The 23,981-nt window shown below is 56.3% G+C and overlaps 2 protein-coding genes and 1 long non-coding RNA gene across 18 annotated transcripts in view; 2 read left to right on the top strand and 1 right to left on the bottom strand.

Moving 5' to 3' along the window:
* Window positions 1-15,504, top strand: part of Crocc (ciliary rootlet coiled-coil, rootletin) — a 42,677-nt gene extending 27,173 nt beyond the window's left edge. For 4 of the 16 annotated variants that reach the window (XM_087549452.1, XM_087549446.1, XM_087549445.1 and 1 more), the window contains 16 exons: window positions 244-423; window positions 992-1,126; window positions 1,434-1,577; window positions 2,173-2,411; window positions 3,045-3,204; window positions 5,263-5,430; window positions 6,203-6,551; window positions 9,813-9,982; window positions 10,086-10,206; window positions 10,478-10,641; window positions 11,768-11,983; window positions 12,156-12,380; window positions 12,766-12,915; window positions 13,193-13,393; window positions 13,493-13,624; window positions 14,074-14,446. In XM_087549452.1, coding sequence (XP_087405578.1) covers window positions 244-423; window positions 992-1,126; window positions 1,434-1,577; window positions 2,173-2,411; window positions 3,045-3,204; window positions 5,263-5,430; window positions 6,203-6,551; window positions 9,813-9,982; window positions 10,086-10,206; window positions 10,478-10,641; window positions 11,768-11,983; window positions 12,156-12,380; window positions 12,766-12,915; window positions 13,193-13,393; window positions 13,493-13,624; window positions 14,074-14,355 — 3,036 coding nt within the window. In that variant the 3' untranslated portion in view covers window positions 14,356-14,446. 16 annotated transcript variants of the gene reach the window in all.
* A 695-nt stretch (window positions 15,505-16,199) lies between these two features.
* Mfap2 (microfibril associated protein 2) lies at window positions 16,200-21,741 on the bottom strand. The gene is given in 9 exon segments (NM_001107989.2): window positions 16,200-16,713; window positions 16,902-16,975; window positions 17,150-17,237; window positions 17,774-17,827; window positions 17,954-18,034; window positions 18,131-18,157; window positions 18,385-18,471; window positions 19,498-19,572; window positions 21,701-21,741. Coding segments are annotated over 8 exon segments (552 nt in total). The 5' UTR covers window positions 19,535-19,572; window positions 21,701-21,741; the 3' UTR covers window positions 16,200-16,609.
* LOC148006130 (uncharacterized) lies at window positions 20,331-23,340 on the top strand. The gene is made up of 2 exons (XR_015621296.1): window positions 20,331-20,427; window positions 23,216-23,340. It is a non-coding gene; the product is annotated as an uncharacterized LOC148006130 (long non-coding RNA).
* Window positions 23,341-23,981: the final 641 nt, after the last annotated feature.

Raw genomic sequence — 23,981 nt, 5'->3', positions numbered from 1 at the left:
GCCTGAGTGGCTGCTGGCCATCCCCCAAGGGCCATTCCTGTTCCCAGCCAGGCGCTGGGTTTCACGTTGTCATCACAGACCTGAGGTGACCTCAGCAAAGCTCCCACTGCCCTGCCCTACAGTGACCTGGGCACCCACTGTGTCTCTTAGCTGTGGGGTATTTGGGTCTTTTCCTGACCCATGTCTGCAAGGGACTCTTTGGGCCCCTCCCAGTGTGTCACACAGCCCTGCCCTGGCCCTCAGGAGGCTGCATGGCAGGAGCTTCAGGCAGAGCGGGCCCAGCTGCAGGGCCAGTTACAGCAGGAGCGAGAGGAGCTGCTGGCCCGGATGGAGGCTGAGAAGGAGGAGCTGAGTGAGGAGATCGCCGCACTGCAGCAGGAGCGGGACGAGGGCCTGCTCCTGGCGGAGAGTGAGAAGCAGCAGGTCTGTGGTCCTGGGCGACCTCTGGGGCTCTCCTACCTCTGCCCAGCACACCCCGACCCAGCAGGAGTGCAGGAAGCAGCCAGTGCCTTCCTGTAAGGACAGGAGAGCTGGAGCCTAGCACACAGTGGCAGTGACAGGTGACACAAGGCAAACCATCTCACATTCTCTTGTCTCCTTGCTTGCTGCAGGCTGGGTGCCTCTGGCTGTGCCCACAGGCACTTGTTGGCTCTTCTGAATAGTTCATTCTTGGTTTTCTGTGAGGTATGGAGCAGGACAGACTGTAGGCTTTGTCACCCTGGGCAATTCACACCCCCCTAGGCTACAGCTATCCTATCTGTAACAGGAGAGTGATGGAAGTCTTTGCCCTGGGGAAGTTGAGGCATTAGTTAGATCTGTAGATCATGCCCACATCCAGGCCCCTACTGCTGCTCCCGAACTCTTAGTGGAGGACTACAGTGAACAGGCACCTCTGCCCTGGGTCTAACCAGTGTTCTCAGTGAGCACCAGGGGAAGGCGAGGAGAAAGGACCAGCCACACCCTAAGTCCTGTCATCCTTGCCTCTGCCTAGGCCTTGTCCTTGAAGGAGTCTGAGAAGACGGCACTGTCAGAGAAGTTGATGGGAACCCGGCACAGTCTGGCTGCCATCTCTCTGGAGATGGAACGGCAGAAGCGAGATGCCCAGAGCCGGCAGGAACAGGACCGGGTAGGTAGGCAGCCCAGCTGGGCCTGAGTTCATGGGAAACCAGCATGGCTTGAAGGGACTTGTTAGAGTGGAAGCCCTGGAAATGCTTCCAGGTTGTGTGGAAGGTCCAGCCCTTCCTTCAGGACTCCCAACTGAAGGAAGTGACCGCTAGATCCACCCTGGTGAGACCACTGGTTTGGAGAGGTCAGCTTCAAGGCACTGAGGTGTGGTAGGCCCCTGGGAGAAGTAGTCCCAGGGGTAGGGCGTGCAGCGGGGTGTGTGTTGGGGGCCACATCAGGACTAAGTGTGAGCAACCTGGCCACTTCAGAACACAGTGAACGCCCTAACATCTGAACTTCGAGACCTCCGGGCTCAGCTGGAAGAAGCCACAGCAGCCCATGCACAGCAGGTGAAAGAACTCCAGGAGCAGACGGGGAACCTGGGTCGGCAGCGGGAGGCCTGCATGAGGGAGGTGAGCTGACACTGCTGTCCTGGCACCACTCACAGTGCCGCTGCGTGTGTGTGTGTGTGTGTGTGTGTGTGTGTGTGTGTGTGTGTGTGTCTGTGTCTGTGTCTGTGTCTGTGTCTGTGTGTCTGTGTGTGTCTGTGTGTGTCTGTGTCTGTGTATCTGTGTGTGTGTGTGTCTCTGTGTGTGTGTGTGTGTGTCTGTGTATCTGTGTATCTGTGTGTCTCTGTGTGTGTGTGTGTGTGTGTGTGTGTGTGTGTGTGTGTGTGTGCGCGCGTGCATGTGTGCGTGCATGTGTGTGCTGGGGCTGGTCCTGGGAGTCCTTCTGCATGAGGGCAGACAATGGTCGCCTCAAGTAGAAACAGTAAACAGTCATTAGGCACCTGATGTTTGCAAGGGAGGTTTGGGGAACTCATTGGGAATTGTTTCTGGTTTGTGCACCGCTGAGTCCAGTGTACCTCGTCCCATACCATAACTGAGGTCAGCCACTCACCATAGATAAATGGGGCAGTGTTGGGACCACGGCGTCCCCTAGTCGGGAAGGGAGGTGGCATACAAACCCGTCTGCCATGGTCACCCTGACCCCATTCTGGGTCCACAGGCAGAAGAGCTGAGGACTCAGCTGCGCTTGTTGGAGGATACCCGTGATGGGCTGCGGCGGGAGCTGCTGGAGGCTCAGCGCAAGGTCCGGGACAGCCAGGACAGCTCCGAGGCCCATCGCCAGGAGGCTAGTGAGCTGCGGCGCAGTCTGAGTGAGGGCACCAAGGAGCGTGAGGCCCTGCGGCGTTCCAACGAGGAGCTGAGGACCGCTGTGAAGAAGGCAGAGAGCGAGCGGATCAGGTGAGAGCTGCAGGGCACTGCCCGGCTCCACTCTAACTCAGTGGATCCCAGCCTTCCTAAGGCTTTGACCCTTTAGTACACATCTTCATGCTGTGGTGACCCCAACTATAAAACTATCTTCATCACTACTTTATAACTGAAATTTTGCTACTGTTACGAATGGTAATGTAGATATCTACAGATATCTGTATAGGCAGATGGTATCTGACCTCTGTCAAGGGTCCTTCATCCCCCAAAGGAGTCGTGACCCGCAGGTAGAGAACTAGCGCTCTAACTGAACCTTGGCCTGGACCTCACTTCCCTGTGGTTTAGGGAACCATGTAGATAGCTAGCTTGCTTTTACGCACATCCTAGCATAGGGTCAGTTTGGTGGCTTGCCTACCACAAAGAATGGACAGGTGGCAGCAGAGGAGTTGGGTCACACTCAGGCCTCCCCTATGTCAGTCACCCTGAAAGTTGAGTCCCTTCTCTCTCCCTCCTTAGACCTTCCCCCAGCCACACTATGGCAGTGCAAGGACAGCCATGTGGGTGGTGCTTGGGCTGCCGTGGGGCAGGGTGGGGCCAGATCCACTCAGACTTAGGGAGGGCAGGCCTTGAGCACAGAGCTACTTGAGAACAGCCTCTACCTTGTAGCCTGAAGCTTGCCAATGAGGACAAGGAGCAGAAGCTGGCCCTCCTGGAAGAGGCTCGAATGTCTGTCGCCAAGGAGGCTGGAGAGCTTCGGGCCTCACTGCAGGAAGTGGAGCGATCCCGGCTGGAGGCTCGACGTGAGCTGCAGGAGCTTAGGCGACAGGTATGTCCCTGGCTTCTGCCCTTCACAGGCTCTGGTCAGCAGCACCCCTCATAGGAGGCAGATTCTACCATAGGTAAAAGCAAGGTCTTTTGCCTGACCTTGGCCTTCATGCATGGGCTCGTGAGATTGACTTTCTCTGGGGAGATGCAATAGCCTGGCCCCACATAGACCAGCTCACCCCAGAAGGGAACCCACAGCAAACCAAGGTAATGGTTGCTCTAATAGTCCAACTTGATGAAGCAACCAGCGAGTTTCACTGGGGTCACTGCAGGCTTTGAGGGGTTGTCCACTTGGAAACCTCTGTGAAACTGACTCACGTCACATTCAGACTTGAGTGTCCCTAGAGGGAGGCCCAGCATTTTGTGTAGTTTTAAAGAAGCCTGAGAGGTAAGGGAGTAGCTCTGGGAGCTGGGTCAGACAGGCAAACTGAACCTAGAGCTAAGTGCTTCCACTGTACAGGCCAAGGGCTGTCTCCATCTCTACCTACCTCACTGGTGTAAAGTCCCCGGGCATGGTGGCCATAATCCCAGCTGTGGAGACCGAGGCCAGAGGGTCATAGGGTCAAGGCCTGCCTGGGTCCTGAGACTTGTCCAAGAGCAGTCTCCTCTTACCAAGACCCTGCTCAGAAGGAGTGAGTGCCCACGGACTCAGCAGGAGGCCTGCCTGAAGCCCCGCATTTGCGCATTTGCTCCCCAGAACGGCCAAGGAATGACAGTAGGGGCTGGAGAGGTGGCTCAGTGGTTAAGAGAGCTCGCTGTCCTTTCAGGAGACCCGAGTTCGATTCCCAGCACCTGCATGTCTGTAACTGCAGTCCTAGGGCATCCAGTGCCCTCTTCCGGCCTCCACAGGCACATGTGTACACAAATGAGCGTGCAGGCAAAGCACGCATGTCTGCGAGAGTAACAGGACAGTTTGAAAGGACATTGTGCATGCGAACCTGGCAGGGTGCTGCCCCGCCCTCTCAGAGCTTGCGTTTGATTCCCAGCACGAGGTGGGAGACGCGCATGTGCACACATGGAACATGAGTACATGGGGTGTGCTCTAGTCACACTCTGTAAACACAGACTTGAACTTCACGTAAGCATTGTGTGTCAGGAAATACTGTGTTTCTCTCTGGTTTTGCTTGAGCCATTTTCTACCGTTGGAAAACGGAGAGCCGTCCTTGCCTCAGCAGAAGGAGATGGCTGAACTTGTCTGCAGGCTGTGCAGAGCTGACCTCTGACTTGTCACCAGCAAGGCCCAATCAAGCGCTTGCTATGTACTGGGCACTGCTCATACACTGGAAGGTTCAGGCTTCCTCACTGTAGAAGGCCTCAGGAACAGGAGCAGTCTTGTGGGCCTCAGTGGAGGCTGCATGTGATAGCCAGAGACTGATGCTCTGAGATGCATGGTACTCCGGAAATAAGGCCTTCCCACCCAGGCCGCTCACCCAGGCCTCCAGCGACTACCTGTGCTCGGCTCTCGTTGGGGGCCTGTGTGAAGGCTACTTGATTGATCTGCCCAGCTATAGTTCTGTGGGTGCGTGGACCCTGCCCCACCCGCTCCTAGGAGGAAACAGACTTAGAATAGACCCTCATGTTCCCCTTGCCTGGGATCAGACCCGTCTGCTGCTTGCGGGCGGTGTAGTAGGCAACTCATCCAACATGGCCTGTTCTCTCTTCTACTAAATGAGGGTTAACCTCACCGGGATAGGTGAAGGCTAATTCAGTTGGTGTCCGTGTGTAGAGCAGCTAGGCACATGAGCACCCTGTAGCTACCTCTGTAGCAGTGAACACAGACCCTGGGAGTTGTGGTTTCTGCTGTAGTGGCTAAATCAGTTGTATGTCAACCTCTTTGCTGCTGTTGCCCCTCCCCGGCCCACCCATTGAGAGGCCATAGGGGCCAGGTGTCTAGTGTGACCCAAGCTCAGGGAGTTCACCAGGGCAGGCTCCCATGGGTGGGAAATTAAGGTGATGCCTCTGTCCAGAGAGCTTCCTGGGCAGGGACTGGGCAGAACTTTAACGGCCTGGGCAGAACTTTAAGGGCCCAGCCAGCCTACTTGCCTGTTCCGGTTTGCAGATGAAGACTCTGGACAGTGACAATGGCCGACTGGGCCGTGAGCTGGCAGACCTGCAGAGCCGCTTGGCCCTGGGCGAGCGGACAGAGAAGGAGAGCCGGCGAGAGGTCCTGGGCCTGCGGCAGAAGGTGCTGAAAGGCGAGAGCAGCCTGGAGGCCTTGAAGCAGGAGGTAACTGAGGAGGTTGGGTGTGCCAGCCAGAGGAGGGTGGGCTACCGCGTGCCTGCCTTCCCTCCAGAGGAACGTGCTGAGCCCACTGCTCCTAAAACTCTCTCAGTTGTATTCCTACTAACAACCGAAAGAACTGTAGGCCTAATGTGTGCAGATCCCAAAAGGGCATTCTGGGGTGGTGGTGAAGACAGCCTTGCTTGATTCTCCCATAGCCTGCCTACAAGGTGGGAAATGTTAGCCCCATTTACCAGGACAACCCGACAGGCTCAGAAAGGTCAAGGCATCTACCCAATGTTACACAGCCACCAGGTCTGCTGGTGTTCACCCATTCTCTGCTTCTGAACACTTATGTAGCAGTGGGAGATGTGGTGAGAGGAGGGGTGCTGATGCTCACTAGAGGGGCTTTCCCATGGAACCAGTGATTGAGAGGCAGCTCCTCACCAGAGGACAGCATTCTGTGCGTCCCAAGTCTGTAATGGATGGCCTTTACCTGTGTGGCCTTGGACAAATCACTTAACTTCTCTGTGCTGTCTCCTCAGTAGTGAAAAGACCATGACTCAGGCCTGTCTCCTCCTCTCATCAATAGTGAGAGAATCACTATTTACTGCCTGGGAGTGTGTGGATGTTACAGTCACTAACTACAGTTAGATGTAAACAAGGACAGATAAGAAGTAAAATCAAAAGACCCCTCCCTACCGGATGGCCTCTCCCCTCCTCCAGAGTGGTTGGGACAAGGGCAGTCTTGTGACTCCCAACTTTACCCCCACCCCAGCTCCAGGGTTCCCAGAGGAAGCTGCAGGAGCAAGAGGCTGAGTTCCGTGCACGCGAACGAGGCCTGTTGGGCTCCCTGGAGGAGGCGCGTGGTGCCGAGAAGAAGCTTCTGGACTCTGCTCGCAGCCTGGAGCTAAGACTGGAGGGTGTGCGGGCAGAGACCTCAGAGCTGGGGCTGCGGCTGAGTGCAGCTGAGGGCCGGGCCCAGGGCCTGGAGGTCGAGCTTGCCCGCGTGGAGGCGCAGCGCCGGGTAGCCGAGGCCCAGCTGGGTGGCCTGCGCTCCGCCCTGCGCCGGGGCCTGGGCCTGGGCCGAGTGTCCAGCTCCCCGGCTCGAGAGGCCCCTGCAGGAGGTGAGTCCACTTAGGGCACAGTGGACCGCTCTCTGAGTCCACACCCTCAGAGGGCCATGCCCCTCACTGTCCAGACTCCTCCATGCAACCTTGTCAGGGAGGGATTCTTCCTGTTCCTTTGCCTTTTCTGAATCTAAGCCTCATCTTTACCTGTTTGTGTGAGCGCCCTGCATATATGTTTGTACACATGTGCATAACTGATGCTGGAAGAGCCCAGAAGAGGGCACTAGATCTCCTGAAATTAGAGTTACCAAAGATAGTTGTGAGCTGTCATATGGGTGCTAGGATCAAACCCAGGTCTTCAGTTAGAGTGGCTGGTGTGGTGGGTCAGTAGTGGCTCACACCCGATCTCTGAGTTCAAGGATAGCCTGGCCTACAGAGAGTTCCAGGACAGCCAGGGTTGCACAGTTAGAAACCCTGCCTTGAAAAACAACAGCGACAACAAAGGCAGCCAGTGCTCCTGACTCCTCTGAGCATCTCTCCAGACTGGAGCCCCATCTTCTTAATGGATCTCCAGCCTGGCATCTCGGCTTTACACCCCCACACCAGGCCTGGGATCCCCAAATCGCCCTCTTTCGAGGCACAGCCAGGTCTGACCTTCCAGAAGAGCATAGAACCATTCACACATTCAGTCCTCACCAAGCACCTAGTGTGTGCACAGCACGCCACTGGAATAGAGCAGGAAACGGGCTGACAGACAGGTCTCTTAGGACCTTAGAGTCTAGATGTGGGAAGAGCTTATGGAGGAATAGAGGATGCGTTGGCCTGTGGTCCGGCTACAGCAGGCAGGCAAAAGTGAAGGACAGACTGCAGATCACGGAAGCCTCTGTGGAGAAGAGCTTGCAGTTCCTCAAAGCATAGAAGTAGACTCGTCAGCGACAGGAAGCCCCACATCCCCACTGCCCGATGTACGGCTAAAAAGAACTGCGAACAGGAGTGTGCTGGTCACGCCTACAGCAGAGTCTCGTGCAGATTGTTCCCAATAGCCAAGGGCAGTAGCATCCCAGCAGCCATCAGCAGGGACACAGCAAGAATCCAGCCTGCGGAGTAGTATTCAGCATTAAGAGGAATGACGTTCTTAGGCCACAGTGCAGATCAGCCCTGAGACATTGCCTCACTGAGTAAGGCTGTCAGAGGACAGGCTGAGTCCCAGCACAGACCAGTCAGTCCTTTGACAGAGCAGGCAGGCTCACGGTACCGAGATCAGGGAGGAGGCAGTGAGAGCTGCTGCCTCAGAAGTCGGTTTCTGTCTGTTGTCTTGGTTGGCTGTTCTGTCAAGGCACTGTGGTCCTTAGTACCATGACATACAGACTCCCTGTCTCCCCAAATCCAGCGATGCTCACGGCCTTGTGGAATTGCAGGATTTTGTAACCAGCACGCATCTCCTAGATACCACAAGGCTCTGAAGCACTGTACCAGGGAAAGCACAGTGAACACACAGCTAAAACGTGTGAATCATCTCTCTGGAGAGTACTGATGGGTAGAGTCTGTGACACAGTATGGGCTTAGTGTTCACATTGCTTTGTCTTAGTTTTGGAAACAGGGTCTCAGTCCAGGCTCTCCTGGAACTGTAGACCAAGCTGGCCTTGAATTGGGAAGTCCTCCTGTCTCAGTATCCCAAATGCTAGGAACACAGGCATGTGCCACATGCATGGCTGTCTAGAAGTACTGTATGCATTTGATGGGTCTGGTAGATTCCTTAGGGACAGTGGCCCAGCTGTCACACAGTTGGCAACTTAGCAAGCAGAGTCACCTGTTTGACTGTCTTGAGGGCGAGGGCCACAGCCCCTCTGAAGGTGCTGGTGGACTGTGTCCGTGGTAACACAACTCTAGTGCTCACATGGCATCGGGGCCTTCCCTTTTTATAAGGACAGCAATAGTGGGGTTAGGGGCCCACCACTCCCATGTGACTGTACTGTACCTGCCATCTACATCTGTTTCCAGTGAAGTCATGTTCAGCATGGGGAGTCTGGGGACACGCAAGCGTTGAGTGATGAAAGATAAGAAGGACAGGTGCACGGTGACACGGACACTCTGGATACTCCAGCCAGATCATACCTTATGGTATGGTTAAGGTGGGCAGATGCAGCTCAGTCCACGTGGCGCCTGCTTGATTCATTCAGGGGCCTGGGCTTGATCCTAATACTGCATAAAATTGAACATGGCGGTGCATACCTGCAATCTTCATGCTCAGAAAACCGAGACGGGAGGACTCTAAGTCAGGTCCAGCCTGTGCTCCATAATAAGACCCACCCCCATCTAAAAAAGGGAGAGGGGCTTGTGGATCTCAGTGGCAGGGTGCTTACCTAGCATGCCCAAGACCCTGGGCTCAGCCATAATACCCTCAGAGCAAAAAGCAAACAGAGATTAAAGTGACACATTTTAAATCATATATGTTTTTTCAAAAACAAAAATGCAAGACATAAATGTGAGGGAGGTAGCGCTGCTGTTCAGACCAGCACCCTGCACATGTGCAGACCAGCACCCTGCACATGTGCAGACCAGCACCCTGCACATGTGCAGACCAGGATCCTGCACAGGTCTTGTGGAGCAGGGGAAAGGTGTGCAGAGGACCTGGATTCATTTCCAGCACTCACATGGCTGCTCACAACTATTCTTTTTTTTTTTTTTTTCTTTTTTTCGGAGCTGGGACCGAACCCAGGGCCTTCCGTTTGCTAGGCAAGCGCTCTACCACTGAGCTAAATCCCCAACTGCTCACAACTATTCTTAACTCCAGTTCCACAGCATACTTGTGGCACACACACATATACGCAGCCAAAACACCCATGTACATACAATACACAGACGCTGGGTTTGATGGTACGTGCCTTAACCCTAGCAGTGGGGAGGCAGTGGTAAGGAGATCTCTGGGAGTTTGAAGCCAGCTTGGTCTGCAGAGTGAGTTCTGGGACAGCCAGGGCTGCACAACAGAGAGGTTCTGATTCAGAAACAAACAAACAAACAAAAAACAGAAGGTAAATACAAAGAGCTACTTTATTTTAAAAAATAAAGAGGTTGGTCTTGAGTTGAGTGGTGTTGGTGCACACCTTTAATCCCAGCACTAAGGGGCAAAGGTAGGCCGATCTCTGAGTTTGAGCCCAGCCTGGTTTACAGAGTAAGTTCCAGGATAGCCAGGGTTAGACAGGAAGAGGACGGGGCTCACTCTGTGCTGGGGAAGCCTGTGTGCACCACAATATAGGAGGTGTCTTGAGAGCCTGTATCTAGTGCCTGCTGTGTTCCTGACTCTGTATTCCCTCCCAGGAAGTGGGGACGGACTCAGCAGCCCCAGTCCTTTGGAATATAGCCCTCGGTCCCAGCCCCCGTCTCCAGGGCCTGTTGCCTCCCCGGCACCTCCAGACTTGGACCCAGAAGCTGTGCGTGACGCCCTCCGAGATTTTCTGCAAGAGCTGCGGAGTGCCCAGCGGGAGCGGGTGAGGCTGGTGAAGGTGGCTGGGTGGGGAGACCAGGGCCTAGGGAGAAAGGAACCGGGTTGGTCTGAGCAGAGGTCATCCCCTGCCTCTGTTGGGGATGCAGGATGAACTTAAAGTCCAGACTAGCACCCTGAGTCAACAGCTGGCTGAGATGGAGGCCGAGAGAGACCATGCAGCCTCAAGGGCCAAGCAGCTGCAGAAGGCAGTAGCTGAGAGCGAGGAAGGTAAGTCTTCCCTCAGGGCCCCTCTGCCCTCCTGCCTCCTATCAGCTGAGGTGGGAGGCTGGGGAATTGGTGTCAGTGGCTCTTGTGTCCATCTCTGTCTATGACCTGACTCAGGGCTGGTTCCTCCAGGACACCTTACCCAGGCAGCCCCACGGGGCCCAAACCTACAGCCCTTCTATGGTCCAGGCAGAGCTTGGAGAGGGTGGGGTACAGATTGGTCTTCCTGGCCTGGTCCAGAGATTGGGCCTGATGGAACGGGTGGTGGCCACAGCCTGGCGCAGTGCAGACAGGCGGCTGAGCGGGGCCCAGGCCGAGCTGGCACTGCAGGAAGAGAGTGTGCGACGTAGCAGGCGGGAGTGCAGGGCCACGCTGGACCAGATGGCAGTGCTGGAGAGGAGCCTGCAGGCCACCGAGAGCGAGCTCCGGGCCAGCCAGGTGGGCAGGAGGGAAGGGCCCATGGGAGCAGACCCCAGGGGTCGCTGTGGTCCTCTGCCCGAGTCACAGCCTCTAGGGACAACCTGTGGCTCTTCCCTGGAGCAGATTCTAGTCCTACTTTGAATTCGTGTGCTTCAGGGAGAAGGTCTTGGGCCTGAGTCAGACAGAGGGGTTCACATTTGGCCTGGAATGCTCTCCAACTGTCACCCTTTGGGTGGGGGTCACCTGTCATTGCTACAGAAGCAGTACTCATAAGCTTTTGGCCAGGGCCTGGATCTCTGAAAGCCTGCACAAATGGCGGAGCATTGTTTGATGTGTAGGTTTCTTCACGTCCCTGTCTGGGGCAGGAAGCCCGGGCCTTGTGTGATGACAGTCCAACCTCACAGATGAAGCCCCTGCCCTCTCCCAGCCATCCCTACCCCCCGCCTCTGGCTGGGACCACGCTGGAACTGGATTGTTGTGTCTGCAGCTTCAGCTCTGGCTTTGGGCCCAGCAGCCCCTGGGGCCTGGGAGGAGGCCAGGAACCAGTCTGGGTGGGAGCCAGAATGGGGCCCCTTCCTACAGGCCAGCCAGGGCAGGGAGGGGCTTGCAGAAGCACGAAGCAGGAAGGCCTTAGTGACACCCAGGGGTACCCAGTGAGTCTCTGGGGTACTCGTGTGGATTGAATGGTCCCAAGTCCTTCTTGCCCGTGTCCACTCTGAAGCTCCCTGCACTGTCCTGAGCAGGGGAATGGGGTCACCCATTAGAACTCCTCAGCAGCTGCTGCCAGGTTCAGCTCGGGTTTCAGATGTGTTCCTGCCATGTCTGCAGAGCCTTTTGGAGAGCAGGGAACAGTCCGTTCTGCAACTCCCTCCCCAGGGACTTTATGAGTCCCCATGTAGTGTGGACCTACCCCCCAGTACAGACATACTGTAATCACATAACACCTTAGCCTCTGCTTAAAGAAAACACCTCTGGGGCCCTTGAATCTGTTTGGCCTGAGACAAATGGGGAAACTGAGGACCCAGCAGTGACGGGCTGGGCCCAGGTCACACAGTCCTTGAGGCTAACCCTGCTTTGTCCCCGTGGTGCAAAGGAGTGTGGGGAGGCGTGGGCAGCCACTGGGCCTGAACCCTGCTACCTACAGGAGAAGGTCAACAAGATGAAGGCCACTGAGGTGAAGCTGGAGAGCGACAAGCGGCGACTGAAGGAGGTGCTGGATGCGTCTGAGAGCCGCTCCATCAAACTGGAGCTGCAGCGGCGCGCTCTCGAGGGCGAGCTGCAGCGCAGCCGCCTAGGCCTGGGGGACCGTGAGGCCCACGCTCAGGCCCTCCAGGATCGGGTGGACTCCCTGCAGAGACAGGTGGGCCTCCCTCCTCATCACACCTACATGGCCCCTGCCAGGCTCTGGTGAGGAAGTCCCTGAGGAAGTTTTTCCCCATCGAGTTTCAGAGGGGGACAGGTGGAGTTTCAGAGTGGTGATGGCCTTGGCTGGGTTAGCGCTCCTGACTGTCCTCTGCCTTCCTTCCCCACAGGTGGCAGACAGTGAGGTGAAGGCAGGGACCTTACAGCTAACAGTGGAGCGGCTCAGTGGGGCACTGGCCAAGGTGGAGGAGAGCGAGGGGACCCTGCGGAGCAAGGTGCAGAGCCTGACAGATGCCCTGGCCCAGAGCAGTGCCAGTCTCACCAGCAGTCAGGACAAGAATCTGTACCTACAGAAGGCCTTGAGTACCTGCGAACATGACCGCCAAGTGCTGCAGGTCTGGGGCCTGTGGTCTGGTATCTCTCTCTTTCCAGTGAGAATCCAGTGAGAGAATTAGCCAATAAAGGCAGATGTGGAGGGACCCGATAGTTGGCTAATGGGCTGTCAGTCAGGAATTCTGGTCTTGAGGTAGGAACTGGTCAATGGAACTAGCCAATCATGTAGCTTAGAGGGGGTGCAGCATGGCGAGTGAAGAAACCGGCTCATAGGGATATGAGTGGCTTCGCACAGGTCAGTGAACGTGACTGGCAGCAGGCTAGATCAGTTGGGTGCTTTGCCCTGCAGAGAAGTAGCCTCTGAACCTACAGAGAACCGTAGAGTAGAGGAAAGCCTTTTGCTCAGGCTGGCAGGCTGGCTTGGCACCATCAGCCCCTGTCTCCCAGGAACGGCTGGACGCTGCCAGACAGGCACTGTCTGAAGCTCGAAGGCAAAGCAGCTCCCTGGGTGAGCAGGTGCAGACTCTGCGGGGTGAGCTGGCCAACCTGGAGCTGCAGCGGGGCGATGCTGAAGGCCAGCTGCAGCAGCTGCAGCAGGTGAGGTCAGAGGGCCTCTCTCTATAGGGTGCCCTGTGTGACCCTTGGCATAGGGTGGGGAGCCCATTTCAACTTCACTGCGAACCTTGACCTATGAAGGACCATGACTCATCTGACACTCCCATACACTCCAGAGAGCCATCTGACCTCAGTGCTTCACTTACATGAGCCTTGCAGTTACCTACTACATGAGTGGGCACCATGGGCCAGCATCTGTGTCCCCGCATTGAGGACCCTGAGGTGCCATGGGATGAAGGACTGCCTGCTTGTGCTGCAGGTGCTGCGGCAGCGGCAGGAAGGGGAGGCCGTGGCTCTGCGCTCCGTCCAGAAGCTACAGGAGGAGCGGCGCCTGTTGCAGGAGCGCCTGGGCAGTCTGCAGCGAGCCCTGGCCCAGCTGGAAGCTGAGAAACGTGAGCTGGAGCGGTCGGCACTGCAGCTGGACAAGGACCGTGTGGCACTCAGGAAGACACTGGACAAGGTGCCTGCTCTGCAGGGAAGACATTCCTAGGTTTCCGTGTCTCCTGCTGTCCCATTATCCTACAGAGCTCCTGTGAGCCCCCTCTATATTTCTACCTAGGTGGAGCGGGAGAAGCTTCGAAGCCACGAGGACACACTGCGCTTGAATGCAGAGAGGGGCCGCCTGGACCGCACACTCACAGGAGCTGAGCTGGACCTGGCTGAAGCCCAACAGCAGATCCAACATTTAGAGGTCATCCCCAGTGCCATTCCCATGCAGAGTGAAAGAAGTCCTGGGCAGGGAAGGGGGCAGGCAGCAGGGCTCTCCCCATGGTGAAAAGAGAGCATTGAGTCTCCTAAGCAGTCACACCTGTGGTTCTGTGTGCTGTGGATGTGTGGACGCCCGAGTGACCATAGAAGCTTGCTTATGGGTACAGCATGAGCCACATGTGGTCTGTGCCCATGTTTTCACACATGCAGCTGCCAGGCTACTGTGCCCTTGTACCTGTATGTGAGTCTGTGTGAACGTGCTTGCTTCCGTTCTGTCTGTATGTAGGCCGGGCACTGCCTGCTTGAGTGAGCTTCACTGGGGGCCCTGACCCAGGGTTGGAACGTGCACTGTCAGAGGCAGTGAGATAAGGGATGAGCCTGTGCCACCATGCACGCTGGGTCTGAGCCCTGACTTGCAGCCCGTGTCTGTAGGCACAGGTGGTGGAAGTCCTGGAGCGGAACCACAGTCCTGTCCAGGTGGAGGCAGATGAGCAGCACCTGGAGCTGCAACAGGAGGTTGAGCGCCTGCGCAGTGCCCAGGTACGGACAGAGCGCACACTGGAGGCACGGGAGCGGGCCCACCGCCAGCGCGTGTCGGGGCTGGAGGAGCAGGTACAAGGGCCTTTCCTGAGAGAAGGAGCTGGGATGGAATTGTGGGGCTGGAGGGAGGACTGGTCATGCCCTCTACAACTTGAAAAGGGCCAAACAGATTGATGCTGGTGCCAGCTATGACTGGAGTGATGCTACCTCACCTCAGGATCTCCTGGCCTAGAGCTCATTCTCTGGCTCCGAGCCATCGGACCATCTCCCTCCATGGCATGGTTCCCTTAGCAGCTCCAGCTCCAGGCTCTCGGAGGAACCTGGGATTCCGGGGCAAGAGCCCGAGAGATGACTCCTCCTGGCCAGTGAGGTCACTTCTGGCTGGCCTAGTGCACGGCTTAGCTGCTTGGATAGGCCCAGCTTGGTCACTGACACTCCTGCAAGAGTCTGGCCCAGCCAGATCTTCCCTGCCTCTGGTCCTCCTTAGCTCAGGGTCCTCTTCTGGACAGGAATGTGACAGCTTGGGAACAGGGCAGGGTTGGGAGTGGACACAGCTCTTGCTCTGCGGAGTGATGCCAGGCAGAGCTGTTTCAGAGGCCAAGCCTCTGAAGGGATAAGGATGTCAAAGCCTGCAGACACCTAGCTGTCGTGAGGAGCAAGTAAGAAGCTGATGCTTTCTGGCCCTCAGGGGACAGGTGACATGCCACTCCTCCCCAACCCCCCACCCCTGCCCCTTCTTAGAAGTCAGATGGGGCCTGGCCCACTGGGCCCTTCTCTTCTCCAGGTATCCACACTGAAGGCACAGCTGCATCAGGAGCGTCACCGGAGCTCAGCATCCATGTCCCCACCCTCTGGCACCCCAGAGAAATGAGTCCCTTCCAGCCCATATCCTGAGCAGTCCCTGGGCAGGAGAGAGGCCCTCTGTAGCATAGTCTGCCCAGGGCCTGGTCATCAGAGTGCTGGGTGAGGGAGCTGGGGTGGCAGAGATGATGGCTGTGGTGACACCCACAGTGGCTTCTCAGAGTGACTGCAGCACCTGTACTACCCTGGCCTCTCAAGAAGAGTCTCTTGATGGTCCAAGGCTCTCCTGCTTGGCGGAGCCAGCCAGGCATCAGGGAGGGAGAGCACTTGTTTCCGCCCGCCAGCAGCAGAGCAAAGGTTCCCCAGACAGGGTACCTGAGCCAGAGCACCCGGCTTCTCCTTAGCATCCTCGTCAGAGTCGGAAGCTCCCTCGTGAGCTTAGAGCCCTTGTATTTTTGTATCTTTTTATAATGTTCACTGTGGAGAACATGTGCTTTTTGTAACATGACCTGTTTTCTAGAATTGGCTGCACAATCACATGCTTCCTCTGGGGGGTGCTTGGGAGAGCCAGGGCAGGGGCTTAGGGTACTGAGCTCTGCAACCTCACAGGGAGGGCATGATGAACCTCTCTCTTCTAGCTTTCAGCAGCCGGTGCTGTGCCTGCCCCATGAGCTCGGGTCTCCCTCTGGATAGTGCCAGGATCCCAGACAGCTCCGTGTGTCTTAAGGCGGCAGGGCAGGGCTGGGTGTGGACAGTCTTGCCCTGGCTCTGTTGAGTGATGCTGGGCAGAACTGCCCCATGTGGCAGTCTGTGTGTGCTCTGATGTGGGAACCTATGTCATGGTGTGATGACAGCAAGGCTCACAGAGCACCTGCTGTGAGCCTCTGGGGGTCATGTAGCAGTGTCATCTGGGGACAGAGATTTCATTCATTCCATAGACCATCAGGAGGGCTCCCTGGGACAGCACGGGAAACACTGCACAGTGATCCCTGCTGCTCACAGGAGGAACCGAAACGACTTATGTGTTTCTACATGCAGTGAAGAGTTGCACCTTGGGAGGGTGTGTCAGGTCCCTTCATCTAGGTCACAGATGAAGCTGGGTGGTATGGGGACACAGAAGTGGGGCCACCTGACATTTTTCTAAGGAGCTGGGCAGCCTTGTATTGGGGGCCAGCAGTATTGGTGGCAATCAGGCTGTCCCTGGACACAAAAGTGACTGTGGGTCTTTTGTAAAAACTTTATTATTTTGTATAAAACAGGTGATCCATGCCTGGGGGCGTGGGAAATCCAAGCAGACCAGCTGGGTAAGGGGCACAGCCTACCTGAGGAGACTGAGGAGGACTGCCCCCAGGCACTGAGAAGGCACAGTGAGAACCCCAGGCCTCACAAAGAGGCCTTGGATGAACCCCATTAAGGGGTGGAGACTGGACAGTCAGGAGCCCCCACTTAGGGATGGCCACAGGCTGGGAAGGGGCCCAAGGCAGCTATGCCCACACTCCCCAGGGCAGCAGCCCACTGATGTCCGGGATGAAAGGGAGGGCAAGATGGGAGAGAAAGCACCAGGTCAGGCAGGGCCTGAGGTGGATCCGAGCTGGGTCCAGGGCTCGAATCTCGCACCAGCTCCACCCTAGCAGCCCCCACAGCTCCTGGCACAGGAGGCAGCCACAGACTGGCACAGGCCACTGTTGGCTATCACACCACACTTGGAGAACTTGTCTCGGCACAGGTCAGCTGTTGGAAGGAGGGGAAGTCAGGGTGGGAACTCACTACCCCATGCTAATGAGAATGGAGGAGGGGAGCCTGTACCAGCCTGCTAGTGGGTCTGGGCATCATTCTGTGCCTGACAGTTCAGGTAGAAGATGGCCAGGCAACTAAGTGGGTAGTGGGTGCTGTGGGACAAGGGATGGAGGCTTTCCTACCTCGGAGAAGTTCCTCATGGGCACAGACTGTGCGGACACATATTTCCTTGTTGACCACATATACTCTTCGGAGGCTAGGAGATGAACCAGGGATATTCTCAGCCACACCTGCACCTACAGCCACTGGGGGAGCCCAGGCCCAGACCCACCCTCAGTTAAGCTCCGCCTGAGGATTCAGCACCTGTCCCAGTTCACACTCCCACCCACTGCCCCAGAGCCACCTAGAGTCCCCCCCTCAGAACCCTCACCTGTAGAAGCAGACCTCATTGAGACACTGTTTACAAGGCTTGTGGATGGAGTAGAGGCGGGTACACGGGTACTGTTCTTCACGGCAGTCTGGGGACAGGCGGGTCAGACTGGAGGCTCATAAGGTCTGGGTCCCTATGCACCCTCAGGCCCTGCCAGCATCCGGTTAGCATAGGACTGCCCAGCTCTATACCTCACACAAAGTCACAACCCAATTGGAAGCAGAAATTGGAACACAAACTGCCAGCTACCCCACTTGGCCACTGCAACAGCACCCTTGTTCACAGGCTGCTCTATACCTCGCTATGCAACCAACTCAACACACAGTCTTCAGGCGCCTCCTCTCAGGCCTTCATCTGGACGGCACTCAGTTGGGCTTATTGGTCCTTTCTCACCTGCCCACTGACACCACAGAGTCCAGGCTGTGGCACCAACACAGTGCTGGCCCCTTCCACAGGCGCTAGTGAGGATGCAGGGTGGGAGAGCCCAAAGCTGCCTAGGGGCAGGTCTGCCAGCTTCCCCATGTAGCATCCCACTGTGGCAAATCCCTGCAAATCCCACAAGGCCCTCCCCTTTCTGGAGCCATTCTGACTTTCTTCAGCTTCTGGGGGTCGAGGAGCTCTTACCAAGAGGGCCAGGCTCCGTGGGCTCGGTGTCCTGGTCCCCTGCAGCTGGCAGTTCTGGTGTAGGTGTGGGAGATAGGCAGGGGTTACTGGGAGGGGTCTATCCAGGGCACCTGTCTCAGGCTGGCCCAGCCTCATGATCTTGAGGCACACGAGGAGCTAGGCTTGGGGAGACAGCATTACCTGGGGTAGGAGCTGGGATAACTTCCTGTGGTACTTGCTGCTGGGACTGGAACTGTTCCTCAGGGGGCCGAGAACTCACTTCTGCAGCAGGGAGGGTGTAACAAGACTTCTGCCCACTTTCCCCTGTAGGGTCCCCACCAGGTGGCCAGCCCCACCCATCCTACCCCAGACTTTTACCTTGGTAGTCATAGTAGTCTGCGTTCTCTGAAAGTAAAATAGAGACAAAATGGGTGGGATCAGGCTAGCCCATGGGGTCAGGCTAGCCCATGGCCCCAGGAGAGTAGGGCAAAGATGTCACAAATGAGCCAGGGACCTGCCCCTGGGATCCTACCACCGCACCAAAGTGGGTGCCTGGCTGATCCATGTGTACAGGGTGGGTGGCAGGTAGGTGACATGGCAGCATTAGGGACACTGAAAGGGTTGTCTCTTACCTATCTGGTCGCCATAGTGGTTGTACTGGACATGGTCCGGGAACGGCGGGAGAGGATCCAGGTCGTATTGGCCCTGAGCCAGCAGGCCTGCCGAGGGGAGGGGTCACATGTAGGCACCCCACATTGGAAGGACAAAGAGGAAGTAGGTGATGGTTCTAACCCTACAGTCTGACAAACCCACAGAATCCAAACCCTGAGTCCTGGGTCAATTCCCTGTCCTTGCCTAGCTCCTCTGTCCTGTGTGGCTTCCTGGCTGTTCAAGGAGCTCTTACCTAACATTTCAGCTCTGCTGGGCTATCTCTGACCCACCTTCCCTGCTGTGTGTTTCTTTTTCTTTTTAAAAATAATTTATTGGGGGGTTGGGGATTTAGCTCAGTAGTAGAGCGCTTGCCTAGTGAGCGCAAGGCCCTGGGTTCGGTCCCCGGCTCCGGAAAAAAAAGAAAAAAAATAATTTATTGGGGTTGGGGATTTAGCTCAGTGGTAGAGCGCTTACCTAGGAAGCGCAAGGCCCTGGGTTCGGTCCCCAGCTCCAAAAAAAAAGAAAAAAAAAAAAAAAAAGAGTGGCAGATCCCCTGGAACAGAAGTTACAGACAGTTGTGAGCTGCCAGGTGGGTGCTGGGAATTGAACCTGGGTCCTCCGGAAGAGCAGCCAGTGTTCTTAACCACTGAGCCATCTCTCCAACTCCATCATAGCATTCAACACAGTAAGAAATTTACCAGGTCGGCTTGCCTTAGCCTGGCCACGTGATGGGCATGGGGCGTGCCTGCCTAATTCACAGCTGTATCTTCAGTACGTGGCTCACAGGAGGAAGTCAGCATAGACATGTTCAGTGAGTGGATGAGGTCAACGAAGATGTGTTCAGTGAGTGGCTCCTAGGTCTGGCAGAGCCTTTGCCTTAGGTGATGGCTAAGAGCTCCTCAAAGGCCAAGACCGTACAGACTGGTAGAGCCCTACCTGGGTCTAGCACCCAGTGCCTGGACTCCCTTCCTTGAAGCTCCTCCCCTGTGTGGTGCTGGCTGGAGCAGGGCTAGGGAAAGAGCTGGGCAGCAGCAGAGTTCTGTCCGTGAGGTAAGACTAGGTCTCAGCGTGAACCCTACCCACCATCTGCTTACCAGGCAAGAAGAGCAGGAAGAGGCAGGCAGCTCTCATGGCCATGAGGTGAGGAGGCAGTGGGGCGTTGAGGGCAGCTAGAGAGAGAGAGGAAAGGAGGGTTAGCTGCAGCCAGCCCAGCTGGCCCAGCAGGGTGGAACACACAGTTCTGTCCCTGACTCAGACTATGTGAGGGGCACTGAGAGCCAGGCATCTGGAGGCCAGGGAGGGACATCTGCAGCCCTCCTCGTGTGACGACCGACCGTGGAGGCTGTGAAGCAAGTTCCAGAGCTTTTTTCTTTCTTTCTTCTTTTTAAGACTGAGTCTTGCCTGGAGGTGTTGGTACACACCTTTAATCCCAACAGAGGCAGGCAGATTTCTGAGTTAAGGCCAGCCTGGTTTGGTCTATAGAACGAGTTCCAGAGCTGCCAGGGTTACACCAGAAACTGTGTCTCCAAAACCCTAAGATCAAAAACTCTTAGTAAATGACAGACTCTGTCCCGCTCACTGAGGAGACCTCCCTAATAGCCACTTACCCCACCCTGGCTGTATTGAGCACACTCCTGCCTACCTCTGGCCCATCACCTCCCTAGTTTCTGATGTACTACTCGAATTCCAATGACCTCAGGCACATCCTTAGGGTACCAGCCCTGCCCAGCCCACACCACAGTCAGCCACCAGCTCAGCAGCATTTGCCAGGCCTGCCACCTGCTCCCAATTAGCCCCTGGGTCCTGAGCATGCAGTTCAGCAAGAAACCACATGCATACAGGCCCCAGGAGCCCCCAGAGCAGCCAGGGCTGGGCAGGACTCCCAGCTCCGAGAAGACTCCTGCCAGGTCCGGGCCTCCCAAGACCTGGCTGTCTTCACTCCAGACACGAGCGAGCACGCAAGCACAAGACTGAGGCCTGTTTGTCTGCCGCGGCAGGAAGCATGAAGAGAAGTGCTGGAGGAGGTGAGGGTGCCTCTGGCCCCCAGCATGCTAGCTGGGAGAGGTGAAGTCACTTGGGCCAGGGGCTAAAAGCCTTTGATACAACAGTAGAGTATAGTTTTGGTGAGGGCACTGGTCCACAACTTGCATAGGGTAAGTCCTGGACAAGCCCAGCCTTCAGAGCCCAGCCTACAGAGGCTATGCCTGCCCTAGTCAGTGGATGGTGACTTCCAGACACTGCCCACAGGCTCATTCATCCAGAGGACTTCCTACCCCACTATGGGAAGTTCTACCATATAGCTCGAACCCCAATCCTAATGTAGGGTCCTCCCCCCACCCCAGAATCCAGAGAGAGCAGAAGGAAGGCAGAAACAAGGTATGTAACCTCAGTTTCCTGAGATTCCCTGAGATTTCTTGATACCGGTCCCCTGGTGGGGGCTAGAGGTCCTTGGCGTCTTAGACCCTTTCCCACAGGGACCACTGCTCCTCACTCCCACTCTTTGAACTCTGGGGAGCTTCGTGGTGGCGGGGGCCACCAGCTCCATCCTGACCGGAGGTTGACAACAGTCCCTGTTGTGCATGGGAGGCCCCGATTGGCTGCCAAAGTGTGTCAGCCTTCCTCCCACACTCACACCGGCTCAGGCTAAGGGCAGGGAATGGGGCTCATTGGCTAACCCCCCACCCTCCGCATGAAAAAGAGAATAATGAATCGCTCCCAAGGGCCCTAGACAAACTCTAAAACTTGAGTTTGGGAGGCCTTAAGTTGGCCCGGGGCAGTCAGGATGGCTGATCCACCCCCACTTCTGGCCCATTCCACAACTTTGGCCTTATCCCAGCCCCTTGGCTCCTCTGTAGTTCTAGGGGAGGACCGGGAGCCCCCTTATGGCTCAGACCGAGGGGGGCCCACAAGATGCTGCAAAGCCCTGCTGTACAGCTGGGAACAATCAGCCTGCGGAAGCTTGTTGAGGCGCTCACTGCCTCTCCATCTCGGGTCTCTCTTTGTCTCCGTGTCCGACCCCTGCCCCGCCCTCCACATCCCAAACGCTGGGGGTGAGGGGTGGAGGAGGTGGGGAGTGGGCAAAAAACTGTTCTATCCTCCAGCACCCCCATCTCTAGTGACCCCTAAGCTCCAGCTCCTTGCCTGTCCTATCTTACACCCCCTCCCCAACTTGCCAGATGCCCCCTCAGCATCCGCTCCTTATCCTGGGGCTAGGGTCCCCGAAGTCTCCCCAGCTCCGGGATCGGAGTGCGGAGCATGGTGCCCAGACACCCCTGGGCACTCCGGACCCGCGCCTACCTGTTGGGGCCTCTGCGCTGTGCTCTAGTGCAGCTGAGAGTGCCGCCGGCAGCCAGAGCCCCCCTATGGCCCCCAAGGCCCACGCCCGCCCCTAGCCCGGAGTCGCTGGGTCCTAGAGAGCGCCGCCGCCACGAAGCACCCTCGAGGCTCCAGCCCCTCCCCAACGTCGCTGGGTCTGGGCCTGGTACTAGTAGAACCATCGACTGGTCACTCCCTTACACAGAGGGATCCCAACCTCTCCACACAGAGTCCAGAGGTCACGGGGCTGGAAATGAAACCTTGCTTGCTTCCTCCCATCTCTCTCTCCTTCCTTCCCTTTCTCTCCTTCCTTCCTTCCTTCCTTCCTTTCCTCCTGGCACAACACTTAGGAAAGCTCGAGTTAAGTAAACACCCAAGTGCAATTTCTTTCTTTCTTCTTTTAAAGATTTATTTACACTGTAGCTGCTTTCAGATACACCAGAAGAGGACACCAGATTTGAACTCAGGACCTCTGGAAGAGCAGTCGGTACTCTTAACTGCTGAGCCATCTCTCCAGCCCCAAGTCCAATTTCAACAATCCCTCAACACTCTGATTTGACCCTGGGAGTTGACCTCAATCCAGGAACAGTCCCACTATTCTTAGCTTCCTCCTGTCCTCAGTGTCCCACTCCAGACACTAATTCTTATCTGGGGTCCAAGTTCTGTGATCATGGGACTAAATCCATGCTGAATATTTCTGTCTGTCTTTCTTTTCTCAAGATTTATTTCATGTACATGAGTACACTGTCGCTATCTTCAGACAAAGCAGAAGAGGGCATCAGATCCCATTACAGATGGTTGTGAGCCACCATGTGGTTGCTGGGATTTGAACTCAGGGCCTCTGGAAGAGCAGTCGGTGCTCTAACCACTGAGCCACCATCCAGCCCCCGCTGTGTATTTCTTGACTCTGGTTTACTGATGACCTGCACTGCCCTGCTCCATGCATCTATTGCAGGGACTTTGTCAGCCGAGGAGCAGGGGACTCGGGTCGGCCAGCTGTCCCTTGCTGTCAGGCCTACTTTAGTAGCAAAGGAGCTCACCTAGAAGCAATGCTCCCTTCTATACTTGACAAAAGCGGGGAGACTGAGGCCCAGCAGCCACCAACTCCGAGTACTGGCCAGGATCTGCGGCTGCTCCTGCCCACTCCCCTGGCCCCGAGGATCCAGGCTCTGCCCCTGGATGATTCTCCGTATGCCAGCAGCCTCACCCAGGGTGGAAGCTGCATGGGGGCTGGACTGACTTCTCTCTCTGCTTTGACCTTTAGACACATGCCTGCCCAATGGACCCGGGGAGCATCACCAAAAATCCACCCCATTTTGCCATCCTGACTGTGGTGGTTTGAATGAAAATGGCCTCCATGCCATGGGGAGCAGCACTATTAAATGGGGTGACCTTATGGGAGGAAGTGTGTCACAGGGGCAGGGGCTTGGAGCTTAGGATGGGCTTTGAAGTTTCAGAAGCTGGAGCCAGGCCCACTGTCTCTTCTGCTACCTGCAGATCCAGATATAGAGCTCTCAGCTCCTTCTCCAGCACCATGTCTGACTGCACGCCTCCTGCCATGATGACATCGGACTGAACCTCTGAACTGTAAGCCAGCTCCAAGTAAATGCTGTCCTTTATAAGAGTTGCTGTGGTCACGCTGGGTGGTGGGGGACATGCTTTTAATCTAGCACTTGGGAGGCAGAACAGGCGAATCTTTGGTGAAATCTTTCTGGGTTCGAGCCTGTGTGGTCTACAAAGTGAGTTCCAGGACAGCCAGGACTACACGGAGAAATCCTGTGTCTTCACAGCAATGGAACACTGACTAAGACACTGACGTTTCCACCATCACAGCACAGGGCCCCGCTGCACCTAGGTACCAGGGTGTGCCTTCCGTCCCAGACTGACCCAACATTCCCTGGGCTTTGAGTGGCCTGTGAACGACATCAGGCTTCCAGAACAAGGCTGGAGGAGGCCTAGGAAGAGGAGATAGCCCTGCTTTCCTGTCCTCCCTACCCAGGAGCCAAGCCAACTGGCATCCCCAGAGCACAGGAACCTGGCCAGCAGCCACTAATGGGATGAGGTCAGATGCACCCACCCTTCCCAGGGGACAGGGCTTGTGGTTCTGCCACAGAGACCTGGGCTGACAGCCTGGCTTTATCTGAGGAAGCAGACCACAAACACATCCCAGGATGAGGGAGTGGCGGGCAGAGGACAGGCCCCCAGTGAGGTAGCTCTCAGGCTCTACAAAGCCACAGCTAGAGGCAAGCCTGTGGCTCCTCTC

This window comes from Rattus norvegicus, chromosome 5 (assembly GCF_021556685.1).
Source record: "Rattus norvegicus strain SHRSP/BbbUtx chromosome 5, alternate assembly SHRSP_T2T, whole genome shotgun sequence".
NCBI classification, from domain to species: Eukaryota; Metazoa; Chordata; class Mammalia; order Rodentia; family Muridae; genus Rattus; species Rattus norvegicus.
Note: the sequence above shows the minus strand (reverse complement) of the source record. Positions and strands in the feature narration are given on the sequence as shown.